At 39.1% G+C, this 18098-nt stretch overlaps 2 protein-coding genes across 2 annotated transcripts; both read left to right on the top strand.

Annotated features, from left to right (window-relative positions):
• Positions 1 to 2375: 2375 nt before the first annotated feature.
• On the top strand, positions 2376 to 6767 carry cenpn (centromere protein N). Its single transcript, XM_067591084.1, has 10 exons — positions 2376 to 2681; positions 3133 to 3178; positions 3268 to 3327; positions 3795 to 3868; positions 4004 to 4177; positions 4289 to 4390; positions 5095 to 5149; positions 5304 to 5413; positions 5591 to 5714; positions 6329 to 6767. The coding sequence occupies exons 1-10, from the start codon at positions 2511 to 2513 to the stop codon at positions 6448 to 6450; spliced, it is 1038 nt and encodes a 345-aa protein (XP_067447185.1). The 5' UTR covers positions 2376 to 2510; the 3' UTR covers positions 6451 to 6767.
• A 1046-nt stretch (positions 6768 to 7813) lies between these two features.
• atmin (ATM interactor) lies at positions 7814 to 17501 on the top strand. Its single transcript, XM_067591047.1, has 4 exons — positions 7814 to 8204; positions 11064 to 11189; positions 13284 to 13483; positions 13587 to 17501. Exons 1-4 carry the CDS (start codon positions 7920 to 7922, stop codon positions 15370 to 15372), a joined length of 2397 nt encoding a protein of 798 aa, XP_067447148.1. The 5' UTR covers positions 7814 to 7919; the 3' UTR covers positions 15373 to 17501.
• The last annotated feature ends 597 nt before the right edge of the window (positions 17502 to 18098 follow it).

Raw genomic sequence — 18098 nt, 5'->3', positions numbered from 1 at the left:
GTGTTATGGCTTTAGAGAAAAATAGAGGAAATCTAAACCATTTTGCTGTTCAAGGCTGTAGGTGGACTGATGCTTATGACTACACACATTGGACAGACAAATACATTTACACTTAGGCTACAGACAATTAAGAGTTTCCAAATCATCTTGCATGGAAAAACTATAAGTCAAAATGTCCTTATTCTTCATAAACATACTTTGGCCATGATGCGAGACACTATCAGAGGTATTGCCAGTCCTGCCAATCGCACAGATCAGCCCTCAAGGGTAAAAATTATCATTCTTGTAAGCTGCCAGACACAAGCATGGTGATTCACATGCAGGATAACTTGTAAGGCCGTCCCCTCAGGCCATGCAAATCCAAAATTGACCTTTTGACCATATGCAAATGTTTAACGGGACAGACCAAAAGCTGCAGCTGTGCAAATGTCATCAAAGCACCAGAGCCTGAGTGAACAGGTCATCCAATCACATTCTCCAGCGTTTCTTCTTCTGTGGCCTTCCTCTTCCTCTGTGCTGGAGTCTTTGCGCATTGTGCCAACTTTTTGGTAAACTGACAGAGGACTGACATCAGAACATTGTCATCTGCACTGTAGTTGGTCACTCTCCAAAACATTCACACTTTTCAAGAGTTGAGCTGCGTCATTCAGCACCTGAGTCAGCACTCAGGTGCTGAATGACTCTTCATCAGGTACAGGTAGTCATGTGGCTTCAAACAAGTATACTTAGAGAAACAAAATATTATATATACATTTTATTTCTAATTCATTTAGCCTATTTCAAGGTAACAGTTGCACATTTATATTTAAAGGGTAGTATTATTAGGCCTGCTTTTATTTAAGATTTTATTTTGAGATTTTATTACATATATATATACACACACACATAAGCCTCTCAAATGGGTGAATTTGCTACTTACATACTCACTATGTTTTGACATTGCATTGACTAAACAATTAATCTATCAATCCAAAAAAACCAAAAACAAAAAAAACACAAAAAAAGGCAGATTAATCAACAATGAAAACGATCCTTAGTTGCAGCCTTAGACTTTGATCATGACCTTTCCTTGTATTGGAAATAGGTTAAAGTATAGATCATTATTATTATTATTATTATTATTAGGCTATTATTGTTATTATTATTATTAAGGTTATCCAAATGCACTGTTCATATTCACATAGCCTACTGTCACGGGTGTGTGCATGAGGCAAACAGGAGGAGTACTCAAATGCAGACTCCAAGGCAGGACAAGTAAATGGAAGGGGCTTTAATAATTCAAAGTTCAAATAAACAGCAAACAGCATAAGGGAAGACAGTACAAACAGGCGGACAAATCCAGAGGGACGAGGACAGGAACAGATGGCTGGAATGCAAAGGCCTAACGCAAAGGCAAGGACTAATAATCAGGACAGGTACATACTACTGAGTGATTAAGCAGAATGAGGGGCAGGTGAGAAGGCAGGGATGATTAGGGAATGAGGAACAGGTGAACAGGTGGGTGTGGGAATCAGGTGAGAATGTCTGGGGGCATCTGGTGGACAGATGGAGAATGGCAAGGAATGGAAAAGTTCAGTAGCAATACTGGGGGAAGTGAGACGTGGCTAGAGACAGGCACAGGACACATGAACGAGACTGCTGTAGTACAGTGAGGCTTTGGGGAGACGGGTCAGCTAAGAAGCTGACACACACACACACACACACACACACACACACACACACACACCGATAATACAGAAATAAATTAACATTTAATCTTTAAATGAACATTTAGGCTTATTTAGGCTCTATTAATGTAATTATGCATTTAAATGCTTATTCTCAGCCTTTATATATGTGGGCTATTTTCACTTGTTTATTTATTGATTAGAATATTTTTTATTTATGTATTATTTTATTTTAGCATTTATTCAAGTATATTTTATTTGTTCATTGAAGAATACATCATTTTTTTGTCTTCCATAACTACAGTGCACTTGAGTACATAGATCTGTGATAAAAACATAACTTTACATTTAACTAAGAAACTGATCCAAATTTAAAAACCATAACCAGACATTTTTACAGTAGAAACTGAGTTGGGACGTGCTGTAAAATAAAAATGTCTGATGGACCTGAAGACAGCTGCTTTTTTACAAACGATTTTACTTGATAAACTTGGAATCTGTGCATAACATAGTAATATCTGGGAACACTTCTTCCACTACTGTGCAGTAGTTACTAGTGGTGGGTCCTGGTCATAGACTGTATATATATATATATATATGAAGTCTAATACATTCTATGGTCCTGGATGTACTGACTCCAATACAGCAGAGGGCGCTAAAGGGAGTGCGTAAGATTTTCTGTCCACTTCTGATTGGTTGATTCGGTTGAGGCGGTTTGTTTGGAATTTCTAGCCAGTACTCCCACCAGGTTTGCAAACCCGACGGAGACAATAGTTTAATCAGCTTAAACTCAAAAACTACTTCCATTACAACAGCTAGATATCGATTACTGTCTGTGGAAGAATGGATGACTCTACGAAACGCTTACTGCAGCGACTCATGAGACGGATACCGAGTCAAATGTTAAAAATAACGCTGGATAAGTGGGGCCGTTTGACGGCAGCACAGCAGCAATCCATGGATTTTACTCAACCAAAGTGGGTGTTAACGGAAAAGCTACTCGGCATTTGTGAGGTAACTTACGCGGCCCTATGTCTGAAATATGTTGTATGAAATATAAGTGATGAAAACAACTGCCAACCTCATAGTAAGGTTGGCTGTGTTCTTTGTCAATGTGGGTTAACGTTGGTGGCAACTGTTTCTAGAGAAATAGTGTCACATTCCTAATAAGATGCTAGCTGCTCTGCTAATCTGTATTTCCCCACAAGGTGACACCATTTAATTTACATAATGTGAGACGAAAGGACCAGGCGAAAATATAAGTTATTGAGCATTCAATTTAAGGCTTTTACGAGGACAGCTAGGCCTACATGTTTTCTTTCGACTTTTCGACTGAAAGCCATCAGTTAACACGGTCACTCGTTAAACCAAAACACTAACCAATACTTTTCAATAGCAATCAACGTAATTTGGATATATCTAGTATTGATAGCCTCTCCTTTAACCTCACTTCTGTTCTTTACAGGAAAATGAGTGGACATCTAAACAAATCACAGAACTCGAGATGATATGTAAGTCAAGTGAAATTGTTAAGGCAACCTAGTAAGTTAATCATATCATGCCATCAATCCAATAACGCTTTGGTTGAATTGTCTCTCAGATGTCATGGACAATCCAAACCAGGGGATGTGGAATGCCTTCCAGCTCATGGACCCTGAAGGTGTGTTAAACTAAGGATATGTATCTGCTGCCATGGAGGACTGAGACTCTGCCATTTTTTATTCTAATCAAACTAAAGCTGCAGTGGGATCAAGGCTGAAAGTTGACAGTCAAATAACCTGGTGGAATCTGGCTCATCATTCCGAACTATTACAGTATAACACTGGGAAACTATTCAGACATATGCCACTAGAACGAGCGTGGCATACCATAAGCCACATCTTGACATTTTTTTCACATTGTATGGCTGTCACACATAATCTATCTGTTTGTTCCAGGGAATTTAAAGCAATATTATATTTAGTTGAGTTTAATATTCAAACCCATGTTGTCATTTTATGGCTGTACCACTACATTGAATTCTGCGTGTCTTGTTGATATTTTCAAACATTTCCCCTGCAGTGTGGATGAAATAGATTTAACCTCTGTCAGTTTTAATTCATGTTTATCAATTTCTCTGTATTCCAGATGATTCTCAATCTATAGAGCTGATACAGTTCAAGGAACAATTTAAAGCTCACCTCAGTGAACTCATAAGACATGTAAGCCAGATATTCCTCCTCACGTAAAAAATAAAATAAAATCATACTGTTTATATATTAACCACATTTAAATTTATGGGCTTCGCTGTGTTTAAAATTTAATGTGAAAAATCTGTTTTTGACATTGCATTCAAGGTGTCTGTCAAAATGAAGAAACACACAGATGAAGCTGTATGGATACGGATTGCATGGGGAGACAGCTTCTCTCGGCCCAACCACCTGAAACCAACATACGTTGTTCACCAGCTTCAAACTCCTTATGTTTTTGTGACCAGCCTGACTTCAAAGCAAAAGCCCCTGTTATCTCAGGTGACAAATGTGTTTTATATTTAATCCATGACATTGTTTGTAATGTTGCCAGGTACCTCTCTTTTTTTCTGCCTTTCCATTCTCATCTAAAGAGACTGCTGTACTTTGCAGGCCTTGATTCTGGCCACCAGATATCAAGCTCTTAAGGATGCTAACCTCAGTGGACGGAATCTCGCTGCCATTAGGGACTTGCTGATGAGGCAATATCAGCAGGTGAGCCTGATGTGATTACAACAGAACAAGAGTGTATCCTTACATTTTCAAGTTATCTCTGTCTAACACAAGCCATACAAAGCTCTGTATGCTTTTTTTTTTCTTTCTTGTATTAGACATTGCTGCTAAACATTGGAACAATGTTTACAGTTGCCTGTCACTTAACTCTGCCATCATGTGCTGGAGAGTTTCCTATTCTGGAAAAAAAAAATCTTTTGTTATTCTTGCTTGTTGTATTGTCTTGTATTGAAGTTATTGTCTTCCCTATTTAGATGTTTTTCACTAAAGGGGAATTCTGTCATAGATATGACAGCATATCTATTGTAAATGTTAGCTACTCCCTGGTTCAAGTTTGAACTTTGCACTTAGATTTGTTTGTGGGTGTATGTAATGTTATCACTTTCGAATGAATAGTTTAGATAATAAGTCTTCAAAAGTAAACTTGTTAGTTGTCTGACTGGATGGATAAGGATCAGAATTGTCAGGTCCTTATAGTACCATCAACTCGTATGTCTTAACATATCAAGAAAATATTTTTGTCTACACCAAATCCCAGTTTGTGTAGCAAAGTGTTTACTGATTATAACACTTGCTGGTGAAAGATAGCTGTTCATAATTACAAAAAGATGGACCTGATGTAAATTGTCAATTATGTTTTTGGGTGGACTTTGACTTTAAGTCATACACTTTTATTGTGTTTATAGGTGTTTCCCACAAAGTATCCCAGCCCTCTTGCAGAGGAGAATCAAACAGTCTCAAGTATGTTTTTTTTTTTTTTTAATAATTTGATGTGAATAAAGCTGCTTTTAATATGTTTGTATGATGTCACACATATTTTAATATTGTTTGGTTACCTTAATGTACTTAATTCTTCATTGTTATTTTATTTCTTTGGCTTTATTTGTGTTTACAGACACACACATAGAGAGAGAACAGGCCGTTTCTGCAGCTAACAGATGTCAGATGGCCTGTGAGGCCTTTGGTGACGGGATGTTACCTCAACTGCAGTCTGTAGTTTACAAGGTACCCTGAGGCATGATTGTGTAAAAAATACTGAATTTGTTCTGTAAAAGTTTAACATCAAAATCAAATAATCAAAGGGCATATCTCACTCTCATGATACCAGTGCAAAGATACAAGAGTTCAGTATCACTATGTGCTGTGATCATCTGAATTATGTTTTTGTTCATCTCTCCTCAGCTGGAGACAAAATTCAGAGACCACACCAACAAGACCATGACAGAGCGGGAGGAGCCCTTCAGATGTGTTGTCAAATTTTCAAGCACTAATCTCCTGGAGTCACTCAGACACTGTGCATCCTCAGGTACCAATAAATCATTTGTCTTAGGAAGGAAATTATATACATTTTAAATATTGTGCAATGTAACTCAGTAAAACAATTTTGAATGTTTCATACTATGGGCAACTCCATAAATGCTCACAAGAGGGCACACATTCACACACTAGAAGAAAAATCCACACTGCAAAGCTCTTACAATATTATCCATTATTAATATGTCATGGTCAGTGCATTTGAGTAGTTTTTTTCACCCCTCTGTCACTGAACCTGTCTCTCTACTTTTAAATAATCCTCAGAAAACTTGTTAGATTCACCAGTGTAGGTGTAAGCAACAGGGAGTGAATTGAGTAATTAATTAAGACAAGCTGTACAACCAAATTCCCATAATTGTCTCTACTTTCTCTGGCATCGTCTTCTCAAATCTTAGTTTCTCCCTCCAACAAAAAAATATTGAAAGGGGACATAAATGCATTATGGATAAGGGTGCTTTTGATGGAAACTGAAATTTTTGCACAGCAAAATATTGTGTGTAGAAAATGAGACAAATAGTTGTGTCAACAATTTCATAAATAACTATGATTACACTTATTTTTTCTTATTATATTTCAGTTCAACCTATGCATTTTAATATTTTACAGGTATTGCCTCCACCCCTGTTACACCCCTGCTCTCATCTATTCCCCTGAAAGGAAAGAATTATTTTGTCATCACAGACAACGGCCCTGGACCCTCTTCACAAAAGCGCCAACCACAAAGCTGAAGTGTGACAGATTCTTGAATTAGAATACTCACAATGTGGCCTGTTGTCACTTCTACCACATCCATTAATGGATTGCTTTTACCATTCTGTCACTGATCATCTCTTTAATACAGCTCTTGAAGATTCATGGCTCCCTGGATTTTAGAATAAATCGATGTTCTCGTCTGTCTTTATGTGCTTTCAGATGCTAATGTGTCAATAATTGGCAATTGATTATTGTCATTGTATTATATTTAGTTGGTGGTCAAGTAGCAGAATGTTACTGTCATTACATGTTATATATGTCCAAATTGAATATTAAAGCAGCATTTTTAATATTCTCAATGTATTTTTCATCAGCTATGGTGTTACAAAAAGGTGTTGTGGAGTATTGGCTAGTGAAAGGTCTGCTGGAAGTGAACCTGAGTAAACTAGTTCCTCACAAGTTGGCATTTACACTACTTGTTTCAAGGTCCATTTAAACTCCTCTGTGTGTGCACAAACCATTTAAAGGATAGGTTCACATTTTTTCAAATCTCTCTTAAAACTATACTCACATACCTCATATGTAAACTGAAAGAGTTATTGGTCACTGTAATTGTTCCTAATGTCTATATTGGCGGCGACAAGATCCCTTCCTAACACAACTAGATGGGGCACAAAATCCACAGTCCTTGTTCTGTGAAAAAAATAATTTCACATGACAACCAACGTTAACATGTGGCTGCTGCAGTCGGAGTTAGCCAAATCAAATGGGCATCTTCCAAATTTAGTCCTCTTAGTTCAAAATCCCCCCCATTCCCACCCACTGTAGCCCCTTTTATAGGTTATCCCATAGATCTGTTAGACAAGAGTGAAAACAAAAAGGCAGCTTTTTAAACTGAAACAAATTTGGGTATTAAAAACAATTAAGATATGTTTTAAGTGGGACATTTTATAGTGGACAAACAGTGTTTCTTAATTAATTGCAGCTTTTCTGTAGTGATGTGTCTTATTACTTAGAGGCAGACATAATACCACACCTATATATCTGTTATAAGCTAATATTGGAAGCTAATGTTTTGGTCAGGCTATATTAAGAACACCTATATTCCTCCATTATAGTTGGGCCATATAATTGCTTAACTGGATAGCATTTCTTTATTTTGGCATAGCAAAGTCAAAGGCCTGAGCAATAAATACCTTTAAGGCTTTTTGTGAGACTAAACTTTTTTTTTTTTTTTTTTACCAACACTTCAGGTTGAAATAAAGGGAAATATTTTGCTTCTAAATACTCTCTTCCAGCTTAAAACATAGTGAGTAAGGGGAAGTAATTTTTAAACCCCACCACCACACATACATCTGATAATGAACTTTATTTTGAAAATCGGAAGTCTTGTACACCGGACGTGGCGTCATGTTCAGCATGTCCCAGACGTCCTCTCAGTGGAGAGAAGTGGCTAGGCACCCTGTCAGGCAAAGCGGAGGGACGTAATGCCACAGCTCATTCAATGCTGCTACTGGGGCTCCCTGCCAAACACAGAACGGACTGTCAACATAGAAACATGGCTGCCTCTGCGACGGCCAAGGCGAATAACAGAGATAACGCCTCGACAGACAGCCTGAAATGTCACGAAGAGCCTCTGTCGCAGCATCGGGAAATAATAAAGCCCACCATAATGGAGCTGACCAAAGAAGTGAGGACGAACATCCTCTGCACCGTGGAGGGATGTGGCAAGATTCTCCCCAACACACCTGCATTGAACATGCATCTTGTCAAGTCGCACAGAGTGAAGGTAAAACGCTGAGAAAACCTGACAACACTCATGTGGTTTAGAGCTTGTTCGTAACTGTAATGCTAACTTAGCTAAGTCAGTGAAAACATTGTCATCAAAGTGAAAAAAACGCAAGTCATCCACACTTCGCACTCTGTAGCTAACATGTAGTGATGCTTAGCAAACGACACGCCGTTATAGTTAACATTAAGTAAAAGTTGACTTAGTTTTTTTGTGTGACTCAAGCTCTATCTGTAACATTATGTCGGAGTTTGCCACTAGCGAGCTAGCTACATTGTAACTAGCTACTCATATGAGCAATTGATGATTTGGCTCACACGCGGTGGTGATTGATGCCTACTGCGTTTGTCGATACAGTTACAGCCCCTCTGTTATAGATTTCGACTAGCTGACTGTTAATAGTAGAGAGAAGGAGCTTAGTTTTGCTGTGCAAGTGCGACCTGTGAGAAGAGAAATCTGTCCATCATTGTATTGTATAAAGGTCTCTACTATTGATTTTCAGAGTGTAATATACAGTTCACTACCAATACTTACCAGTCAGCAAAGTGGAGGCAGTCCAAAGCATTTGGGCAAAGGTCTACCTCTGACTCTGGTGTTATGTCCTCACTGGACTCTACTTTTTTCCGTCGTGGGAGGCAGTAATTCACTGTCTCTCCTCCATGAATGAAATTCTGTGCTTGGAAAGGCTGCCTTTTGTCCTGTGATAGACCAAAGCTCTTTGTTTAAAATAAGTGAATGTGAGAATTTGAATGAGGTCTTAGAAGCAGTCCGTGTGGCCCTGCCAAAAGGTTGTTTAAAGGGCCATACACGGGTTTTACCATATACATTTGAATTGCAATCAGGTATAGTTGCTTGAAAGTTTGTATCAGTAACTCAGCCAATCATAACTTAAACATCACTGATGTAAAAAAAAAAAAAAAAAAAAGAAAAGCCTTAAAAGATAGGTTCACAATTTTTCAAGTTTGTCATAAAACAACAGGCAGGTTGTTTTATGATGTGCTTTCAGTGTAAGTGATGGGGCCAAAATCCAAAGTGTGTCCACACAGTCAATTTGTGCAAAAATGCATTTAAAAGTTTATCTGAAGCTTATACGAGGCTTCAGCAGTCCGAGTTGGTCGTATCAAGTGGATATCTGCCAGATTTACAGTCTTTTTTTGTGTTTCCTCTAAGTCTCAGACAGTGTTTCCCTGTTGAGCTGTGGTGGAAGTAAAGTGACAAAAAGAGGGACTTTGGCAATAAAAAGATTGAAACGTTGAAAGATATCTAGCTTCAGATAAACTTTTAAATAAATTTTTTCACAGAGCAAGGACTGTGGATTTTGGCCTCCACCACTTACATTGTAAGTGCATCATGAAGGGATCTTCTAATGGTCAGTATGAACAGGAGGAATGATCATGGCAACAAAAACCTATTTCAGTGTTCATTTGGGCACCTGACTGTGGCTTTAAGAAAGACCTGGAAAAACTACGACCCCGTCCTTTAAGAGCCTCAGGAAACTTTAACTTGAGTAGCCCAGAATTAGTAGCTGTTTATTGTTGCTTTGTGCACTAAAAGACATATCAGTCACTTTGAGAGTGATAGCAGTTTCCAATCTTCTTGTGCCAACATTTGGATCACAGATTGTGCCTGTAGGAGTGTAAAGAAAAACAAAGAAGCAAGCAGCAGCGCATCAATGACAGCAAAAAGGCTCAGATTGTGCCTTTTTTATTTTAAACAGCTATGTGGAAGTTCTGTCAGCAGGAGTAATGATTGAGTCTGAGAATGAGTCTGGTTGACATGATGACAAAGTGCTCTGTATGCTCTCTCTGCATTATTCATGAAGTCCGACTGCAAGAATGAGGCATGATGCATGTGGGACATCATATCTGTTTATATTACGTCCCCTTGAACACTACCTTGGGTTCACTGCATCATTGCACAGCAGTGATGTATTTGCTGATCAGTCACTGTTCATGTTTCTCGCTGGGTAACTGTTTCCCCTTTAAGGCTCTGATGTATTTCGTTTGAGGTGGTGCACTCATCCCAGTTTAGACTACTTTAATAAGACTACTTTTACTGTTTTGGCTTGGCTTTTGGCTGTCTTTCTGTCTATACCACCTCCTTTAGCAGAAAGGAGGACTTAGACTTTTGTTCTGACTCATCATTGTATTTTATAGTCTCCTAGAAAAGGGTATTGAACCTCTTCCATGGGCACTGAACCTGGCCTGGTTATGACGGTGAATCTTGACTTGCTCCCTCTTTTGGGCTACAGCCAGCCAGTGCTTGATGACAAATAATGTCTTCTCGACATAACTCAGACTTCAGCCTACAACCAGATGATGTAGCTGAAGCCGACTGCAAGAACATACATTGTTCACAAAATATGTTGGTTTATGCTAACTGCGTATGAGAAAACAGCTATTCTGCTCCCTCCAGTGTTACATAGCAGATGGAGGTGACCTTGACCACCGAAAGGCTGCTGGAGCGTGATGGCTTTGTCTGTTTTCACTATGCAGCGTACATTCAGTGTAGATGCTTATTTCTGTTATAAGTATTATGATTCATCATCATTCATAAGTGATTTTAATAATACAATGTCCTAACAGCTACTTTAGCAAGGTTACCAAGGGACTGTGAGAGGAGCGACTGCCAAGCTCATTATTTCCTATTTCAACCAATAAAGCAGAGCCTGCTTTAGTGGTTGATTAACACTGATAACTTTACACTTTGCTCAGTCTCGTACAATGTCTTGGAATCACTGCAGGGCTTTCTGTAACACTGCAAGTTAATGTGAGTAAGGGGTATGAGTTAAACATCTAAAAGGCAAATATCTCTCTGCTTTGTCCTCTCTCTGTCTTTCTCTGTTGCTCTCACCCTCAGGATGGTATTGTCAATCCCACGGTCAGAAAGGACATGAAGGGCTCTCAAAAGCTTTACTGCTGTCCCATTGAGGGTTGTCCCAGGGGGCCTAACAGACCCTTCTCCCAGTTCTCCCTGGTTAAGCAAGTAAGCCTTTCCTCCAGTGAACTGTAATTTTATCCATGCGATAAATGGGGTAAATTATGAGGTCTCACTTTTGTGGAAGAGCCCTGAATGCATTACTCAGCACCAAATACTGTCTGTTACAAAAATCCATTTTATAGGAATGATGTAATACTGTGTAGTATACCAAACACTACTATTCTACTGCCACATGTTAATACTAAATACCGATCTATTAGCCTACTTGAACTGTATATTAAATATGTAACCCCTCCCTTAAAGCTGAGACTTATTGTTACAAGAAAAAATTCAACTAACTTCAGAGACTTTGAATGGAAAGCAATGGAAAAATCCAACGCACAGATCAAAAGTACAATATACTATATGATGCAGTTGCTTTAAAGGATACGTTCACAATTTTTCAAGTCTGTCTTAAAACAATAGTCAAGTCCCCATATGAACATCAAAAGAGGTATTGCTTGCTGTCATAATTCCTCCTACTAACACTGGCCATTAAAACATCCCCATCCCTTTCAAATGTACTATCAGTGTAAGTGATGGGGGACAAAATCCACAGTCCTCATTTTGTTAAAAAATGTACTTGTTTTTCTTAAACTAATATGATATCTTAGCAGTCTGAGTTATTTAAATTAAGTGGATATCTTCCAACATTATTTTCTTTTTAGTATAAAATTCTCTATTTTTATTTCCCCAGACTGTGTTTCCCAGTTGAGCTGCAGTGGTAGGATAGTGTAGTTGCTCCCTTGTTTTTGATTTTTTTCTGAACTAATATTTTTATTCCTGAGAAAGGAAGACAGACTTGTTTTCCTATTTCAGGGACAAACCTTTCTCAAATTCCAGAGACATGGGGTGAGTGTCTCACCCCAGGACCTACACAAATTGACCTCTTGCCAAGTGGGGGTCTGACAACATGACACCGACCAGAATCAAAACTCTTGGAAAGCCACATGGCTGATACAGTAACTAAAATTAATGATTGGACTAAAAGCATTTAAATGACCTTGAGGTCATTTGAACTAGACAACTCCTCATTAAACATGGACAGAAAACTCCTCTTTTGGGTTCTGCTCATTGCCAGACCCCTGTTGTAAATTTGAAGGACATTCCTTAGTGAGTTTTCACTAAACAAACCCTTACTATAGCCAAATCTGAATTTCATGTGAATTAAATGTCTAATCATTATGTAAATCATGTAGTGTTGTTTATCATAAAATTGCATGAATAATGATATAATTTTGATAGCTGTACGATAATTTTACAACATTTTTATTGATGAAATATTAAAATTCAGTTTTATTACATCTCATCTCTGCATTCAGTTTTTAGGTTTAAAATCACCTAAACTGTTAACCTTTTTGCATTTACTACAAGTATTAACCAATTATATTTTAATAGTTACACAAGAAGTCATATTGAATGTTTGAAGAATTTCGTGTTCATGCTGAAGGTTTATATTAGCTATGTATAAACTTTAAATACATTTTTGCACTGAAACCAGTGTTCATTTTGGCACATCAATATTGTTTTAAGACAGACATGAACATTCATGAACCTATCCTTTAAAGTTTTATAAACGATCTTACATTTACTTTGTGAGTCTAATCCTCTTCAAATGATATTAAAGCTAAAGGAACTCTACTTCACTTCAAATTTAAAATCCGAGGAGTACTGTAGCATAAAAGCATGCACTGTGCACAAGTAATAAATATTTCAGGTTCACAAAATGTTCTGTGTGTTGTTTCCCTCCCACCATTAGCAGCATTTCTCCTCAGTTTGTAACATCAAAAAGGGACACAAAACAGAGAAGCAAAACTGTCCCCATTTCATACCTTTATAACTGACAGGCTGTATTTGGTTGTTAGCGAGTTACTTCAAGAGGTGGTTAAAAGTGCTTTATCGTAATAATACATTGGAATGTAATTGGTTGTGGATCACTGGAGAAAAAAGGTTCCTGTCACGTTGCTTTTTTGTGTATTCTGTGAAGTTTTTCTTTTTTTTATTGTTGAAAGTTAGTTAAGTTGGTAATGACCCAATATTTAAAAAAACAAACACATTTAAAAGCTGTCATGATCAACAGATTCTTTGCTCTTTTTTTAGCACTTCATGAAGATGCATGCAGAAAAGAAACACAAATGCTCAAAGTGCAACAACGGCTACAGCACAGAGTGGGATCTAAAGAGGCACATAGAGGACTGTGGGAGGACCTACCAATGTACATGTGGCTGCCCCTATGCTAGCAGGGCTGCACTGCTCTCGCATATCTACAGGACAGGACACGAGATTCCTACAGAACACAGGCATGTACAAGCATTACGTAAATAGGTTTTTATTAATCTTTGCATTTGGTTGATGCTTAAACTTAATTTTGGCTTTTGTTCTCTATTTGTTGTTTCATTTCAGAATTCCCCCAGTAAAAAAGCGGAAGATGGAGAAACTGTTGAGTGGCTCTGAAAAGGTTAAGACCAGCGAGTCAACCTGCCAGATCATACCTGCTACTAAAGAGCTGACAGAGGGCTATCTCCCTTCTGACACAACTGTTCATATCGCAGACTCAGTCAATCAGAACTACAACCCCCGTAAGAGCCTCCAGAAGCTACTTCTACCCAAACCCAAGATGGCTCTGGTCAGTGTTCCTGTGATGCAGCTGGCCCACCTTCCTGTCCTCCTACCATCCACAGAAAGTGGGGCTCTGAGGTCTGTTGTGCTGGCAGTAGACAGCCAAGGCTCCTTCAGCACCGTTCACCTTCTGCCACAAGCCACGGGAGCTGTGGTACCCCAACTTGATGCTAAGAGTTTGGGCTTCAAGGACAGCATGCCTACTTCCCGCTCTAGCCTTGGACCCATCAGCACAGGGGTGCAGGTCAGTCTCGACACTGCGGACACAGAGGACTCTGTCAGCAGCCTGGGAGGACAGCGAGGAAGGAGCACCTCCACCAACATACAGACGGACAAATCATACTTGTCTAAAATGCCCACAGGGGTGGGTGTTGGGGAGGGGATAGGCTTGTGTTCTGTGGGTGAGTCAGCAGTATCGTCCTGCTCCCAAACAGATATCAGTGTGAGTGCCCAAGTCCTCCTGCCAGTCAGTGTTGAAACCCAGACATTCTCGTCCCGAGCCAAAGCCACATCCACCATTGGAGCTCAGACAGACAGCCAGTGCCTGAGCCAGATTCTTTGCTCCTCCTCATCTGTGCCCCCTTACAAAACCAGGCAGACCCAGACCTACTTCACTATGCCACAATCAGAGGAGAAGGCTCAGGACCAGGCTATAATGTGTTCTGACCTATTTGGCAGCGACTCCCTCAGTGTCTCCACCCAGACAACTCTGGACATAGATGACCCTCTCACTGCCACAGGAAGCAGCATATATGAGGACTCCAAGTCAACAGGGGGCATGTGTTTTGGGGTGCAGACAGATGAGCTCAACTCAAACAACATGGCGGACAACCAGACCCAAACCATGTCTTTGCTAAATGACCTAGAAACCATTCTGTCTGACAGCATGTCAAGCCACCAGGTGCTTACGGAGGCCTCTGCAGGCTGTGGGTCAGGTCTGGGCTCTGTTCAGGAGCAACCCAGCGGCATTGACTTTGACTTTGAAGAATTCCTCAATACCGTGCACATCCAGACACAGACAGAGGAGAGTGAGCTGGGAGGGCTGGGTGGTGACACGCCGTTGGAGTCTCTGGACATCCAGACCCAGACAGATTTCCTCCTGATGGATGAACTGGACCAAATCGAAGGACCAAGTCGAACCCAAGCCAGCGACCTGGAACTATTTGATACTCAGACTCAGACTGACTTCAATTTCCTGCTGAACGCCGGAAGCCACATGCCCCTGAGCAGCATCCTGCGTCATTCAAGTTTTTCTATGAGCACTGAGTCCTCAGATACAGAAACACAGACAGATCTCCCTTCATTTGCCCCAAGCCTCTCTGCTCAGACACCTGTCAGTCAGGGTGAGCACGCGAGACTGTTGAACAGCACAGAGACACAGACTGTGACCAGCCAGGTGGAAGGCCTCGGACACCTCTTCCTGACAAGCAACGAAACACAAACAGTCATGGATGACTTCTTGTCAGCAGACCTGGCGTGGAATATGGAGTCTCATTTCAGCTCTGTGGAAACTCAGACATGTGAGGAGCTTCGTGTTCTGTTTCAGCACCCTGAGAAACCCAACAGCTGAAGCGCTCTAATTGACGCTCCCTAAGCTCCTGCAGTACAGGTTTCCCATGTCTGCCTCTTCCTCCAAGAGGAATCAAGTCTACGCTGTCCTCCAGCAGACTACAGTCTTAGCAGTCAGAAGTTTGTCAGAAGAACAATGTCTTTGAACATTCCACTGGGGGCATCATGTCCAGAGCGTTTCCAGGTATATATCCTGACAGCTCTGTGCACTTTATTAGCTCAATGGGCATGATGTATCAGCTCCTCTGACAGTTTACATATTTATTTGCACATAAAATAACATAACGTATGTCTTGTCTTAAATACCAGTTTACTTCTATATATTTCAGTGTAATACCACTGAGAGTGACACTTATACATACTAGCAGGTTAAAAATAATTTAACATTTCATCAATGTTAGATCAGAAGTTAAAACCGATGAAATCTATAGCTGTGCATAGCTGTTAAGAAAAGGCTTATAAAATTGTTACCCTGTAATGACAGCTTTCAGATATGCATTTACTGCATGAAAACAGTTTCATCTCAGCTGTGCAGTAAACAATGTTGTGCATTCAGTTTACATGTGTTTTGAAATGTGCATGAAAGCCTTCACTTGGTCAGCAGCACAAAAACAGAAAATATAAATTCTCAGCTTGTGCATCTGATGGCTTTCGATTGATGTTGCTTAATCAGCAACAAGATTATAAACTCTGAGCAACACAGCCTACGCAAAACCTGACCAGTGAGAATCTTATCAGATGTTGTCATGTTTTCTAGAAGAAAAAAACCCCATAAAGCCTTCAACAGTGTACAAGGATTTTCTCATAGCTGTTAAGAAGTATCCATGTCGCACAAGTAAAAATGAAACGTTTATGTCTCGTCTGTCGTCGCACACCTTTCATTGAAATGTGATTGTGAAGTATGATGTTGTGTATTCACTTTCCTGGGCCTGTATAGCTAAGCAGTTAGTTTGAGTCAGTAAACAGGCTAGGCTGTCATTGTCTTTGACTTATTCATTAGCTGGGTGTAAGTGTATACAGTAGCAGTACTCTGTGCTAAAGTGATCAAGTAATGTTACTGTACAGAAACACAGTGGATTAGCGCTAGGATTAGCTACTGTCTTGGCACAGAGTTGTTTGTATTTATTTATTACCTGATTTTTGACTGAAAGGAGGTCTGTTGAATATCCTCTGTCACAATCATCAAAGTTTCCACACTTAACAATTCAGAAACAGTATTTTATTTTTTTAATTTATTTCCTCTCCAAGTGACTAAACTTTTTAATGTTTTATGTATTTTCTTTATACTGTTGCACTGAGTTACCTCATTAAGCACAGGCACCCCATGCAGACTGTGTTCTACTAGGGAACATAGAGCTATAAGCCTTGATTATTTGTTAATTTTGTTACGTTGGTGCCTTAACCCAAGTATTAACTTTTGTTCTGTTACAGACAATTTGCTGCTCTAAAAATAATTATAAGAGTTATACTAGAATACGTTTCGGAAAAATGAACAAACATTGGGAAAATTGTCAGAATCCTTTGGTCTTTGCATGTTTCTTTATTGGTATTTTCATCATGGTTGCATGAAATATTGGAATGTCCCTAATATCCTCCATAGTTTCTATGAAGAGATTTACGTTCTGTCAAATGAAAAGAATGCTATGCAGCATTTTATTGAAGAGAATCAGCTTGACGCCATTGCACTATTTTAATGGATAGATGGCTAATGCTGCTGCAGTTTATAGATGTTTGTAGAAACGCAAGAATATACAGAACATGACACATGTGCAAGTATAACATGCTCTATTTTTTTCTTTTTTGCACCACATCCAAACATTTTAAGAATCATTTTCCTGTGTTAATATGGTTTTTGACACTCATATTAAATTTCAACATTTATTGTATTGAGATTAGTACTCCTAGTTTGTGGTTCTTGAATCCAGATACAGCTCTACAGATGTAGAAGCCTTCCGTTACAGTGCTTTATTTTCTCTCTGTAGGGAGTGCATGCAGGTATTTTCCCAGCAAAAAAACATTTGCATTTAGCAGAATCTGAGTTTCTGTTGCCTATATGTGTAGTCAATGGTTGCCTTGATTAATTGTTGAAACTACACAACAGATGTTCTTAATAAACCGTTGGAACGTGTACATGGTGTGTTTTGTCAATTTGTCACAGAAAAAAGCACAACACAAGGGTTTGCACACATAAATATATCAGATTGCTCCTTTTTAATTCAGGGAATAAAATGTATTTTGCACACTGAAGAAGGCATAACTGAGAAGTCCGTGCATTTTATTACCCTTGTGCTGAACTTAGAAATTGAGAACTAAAGGAACAACCTGATAGATATAGTTGTGCAGCATTTTTTGTGCTTTTCAGACATTTAATATAGAACATAAAACTGTATAATATTGTGTCTTTCATCTTTTCACTTCAAAGCAGTTACATCCTACTGAGAATAGACATTGAATCTGGGTTTGTGCCAGATATAGCAACACTTGACAAATCATCACCCATTTTATTTTATATGCACATTCAGGTAAGATAAAACAAAATTGCCGCTAAGCAGCTATTTTTAAATTTACAGCATCTAAACAACTCAGAGGTAGGTACAATAAAGCTAAGTAGTATTTAAGTAGTATTTCAGTAATTGGCTGACCTTTGGAGACCAACATGACAAACAATACGTTTAGAGATTTGCCACATAACCCTTTTGTGCATTGCATAATACAGACCATATCCAC

The sequence above is a fragment of the Thunnus thynnus genome, chromosome 1 (genome assembly GCF_963924715.1).
Source record: "Thunnus thynnus chromosome 1, fThuThy2.1, whole genome shotgun sequence".
In the NCBI taxonomy this organism is placed as follows: Eukaryota; Metazoa; Chordata; class Actinopteri; order Scombriformes; family Scombridae; genus Thunnus; species Thunnus thynnus.
The sequence above is the reverse complement of the archived record's forward strand: the minus strand, read 5'-3'. Positions and strand labels throughout refer to the sequence as shown.

Bases quoted from the DNA above. Each gene is read 5' to 3' on its own strand.
- cenpn (XM_067591084.1), top strand. From the start codon at position 2,511: ATGGATGACTCTACGAAACGCTTACTGCAGCGACTCATGAGACGGATA. The intron at 3,328-3,794 runs GTGTGTTAAACT...TCTGTATTCCAG, and splicing joins CCAGCTCATGGACCCTGAAG to ATGATTCTCAATCTATAGAG. The intron at 5,150-5,303 runs GTATGTTTTTTT...TTGTGTTTACAG, and splicing joins GGAGAATCAAACAGTCTCAA to ACACACACATAGAGAGAGAA.
- atmin (XM_067591047.1), top strand. From the start codon at position 7,920: ATGCTGCTACTGGGGCTCCCTGCCAAACACAGAACGGACTGTCAACAT. The intron at 8,205-11,063 runs GTAAAACGCTGA...TCTCACCCTCAG, and splicing joins TCAAGTCGCACAGAGTGAAG to GATGGTATTGTCAATCCCAC. The intron at 11,190-13,283 runs GTAAGCCTTTCC...CTCTTTTTTTAG, and splicing joins AGTTCTCCCTGGTTAAGCAA to CACTTCATGAAGATGCATGC.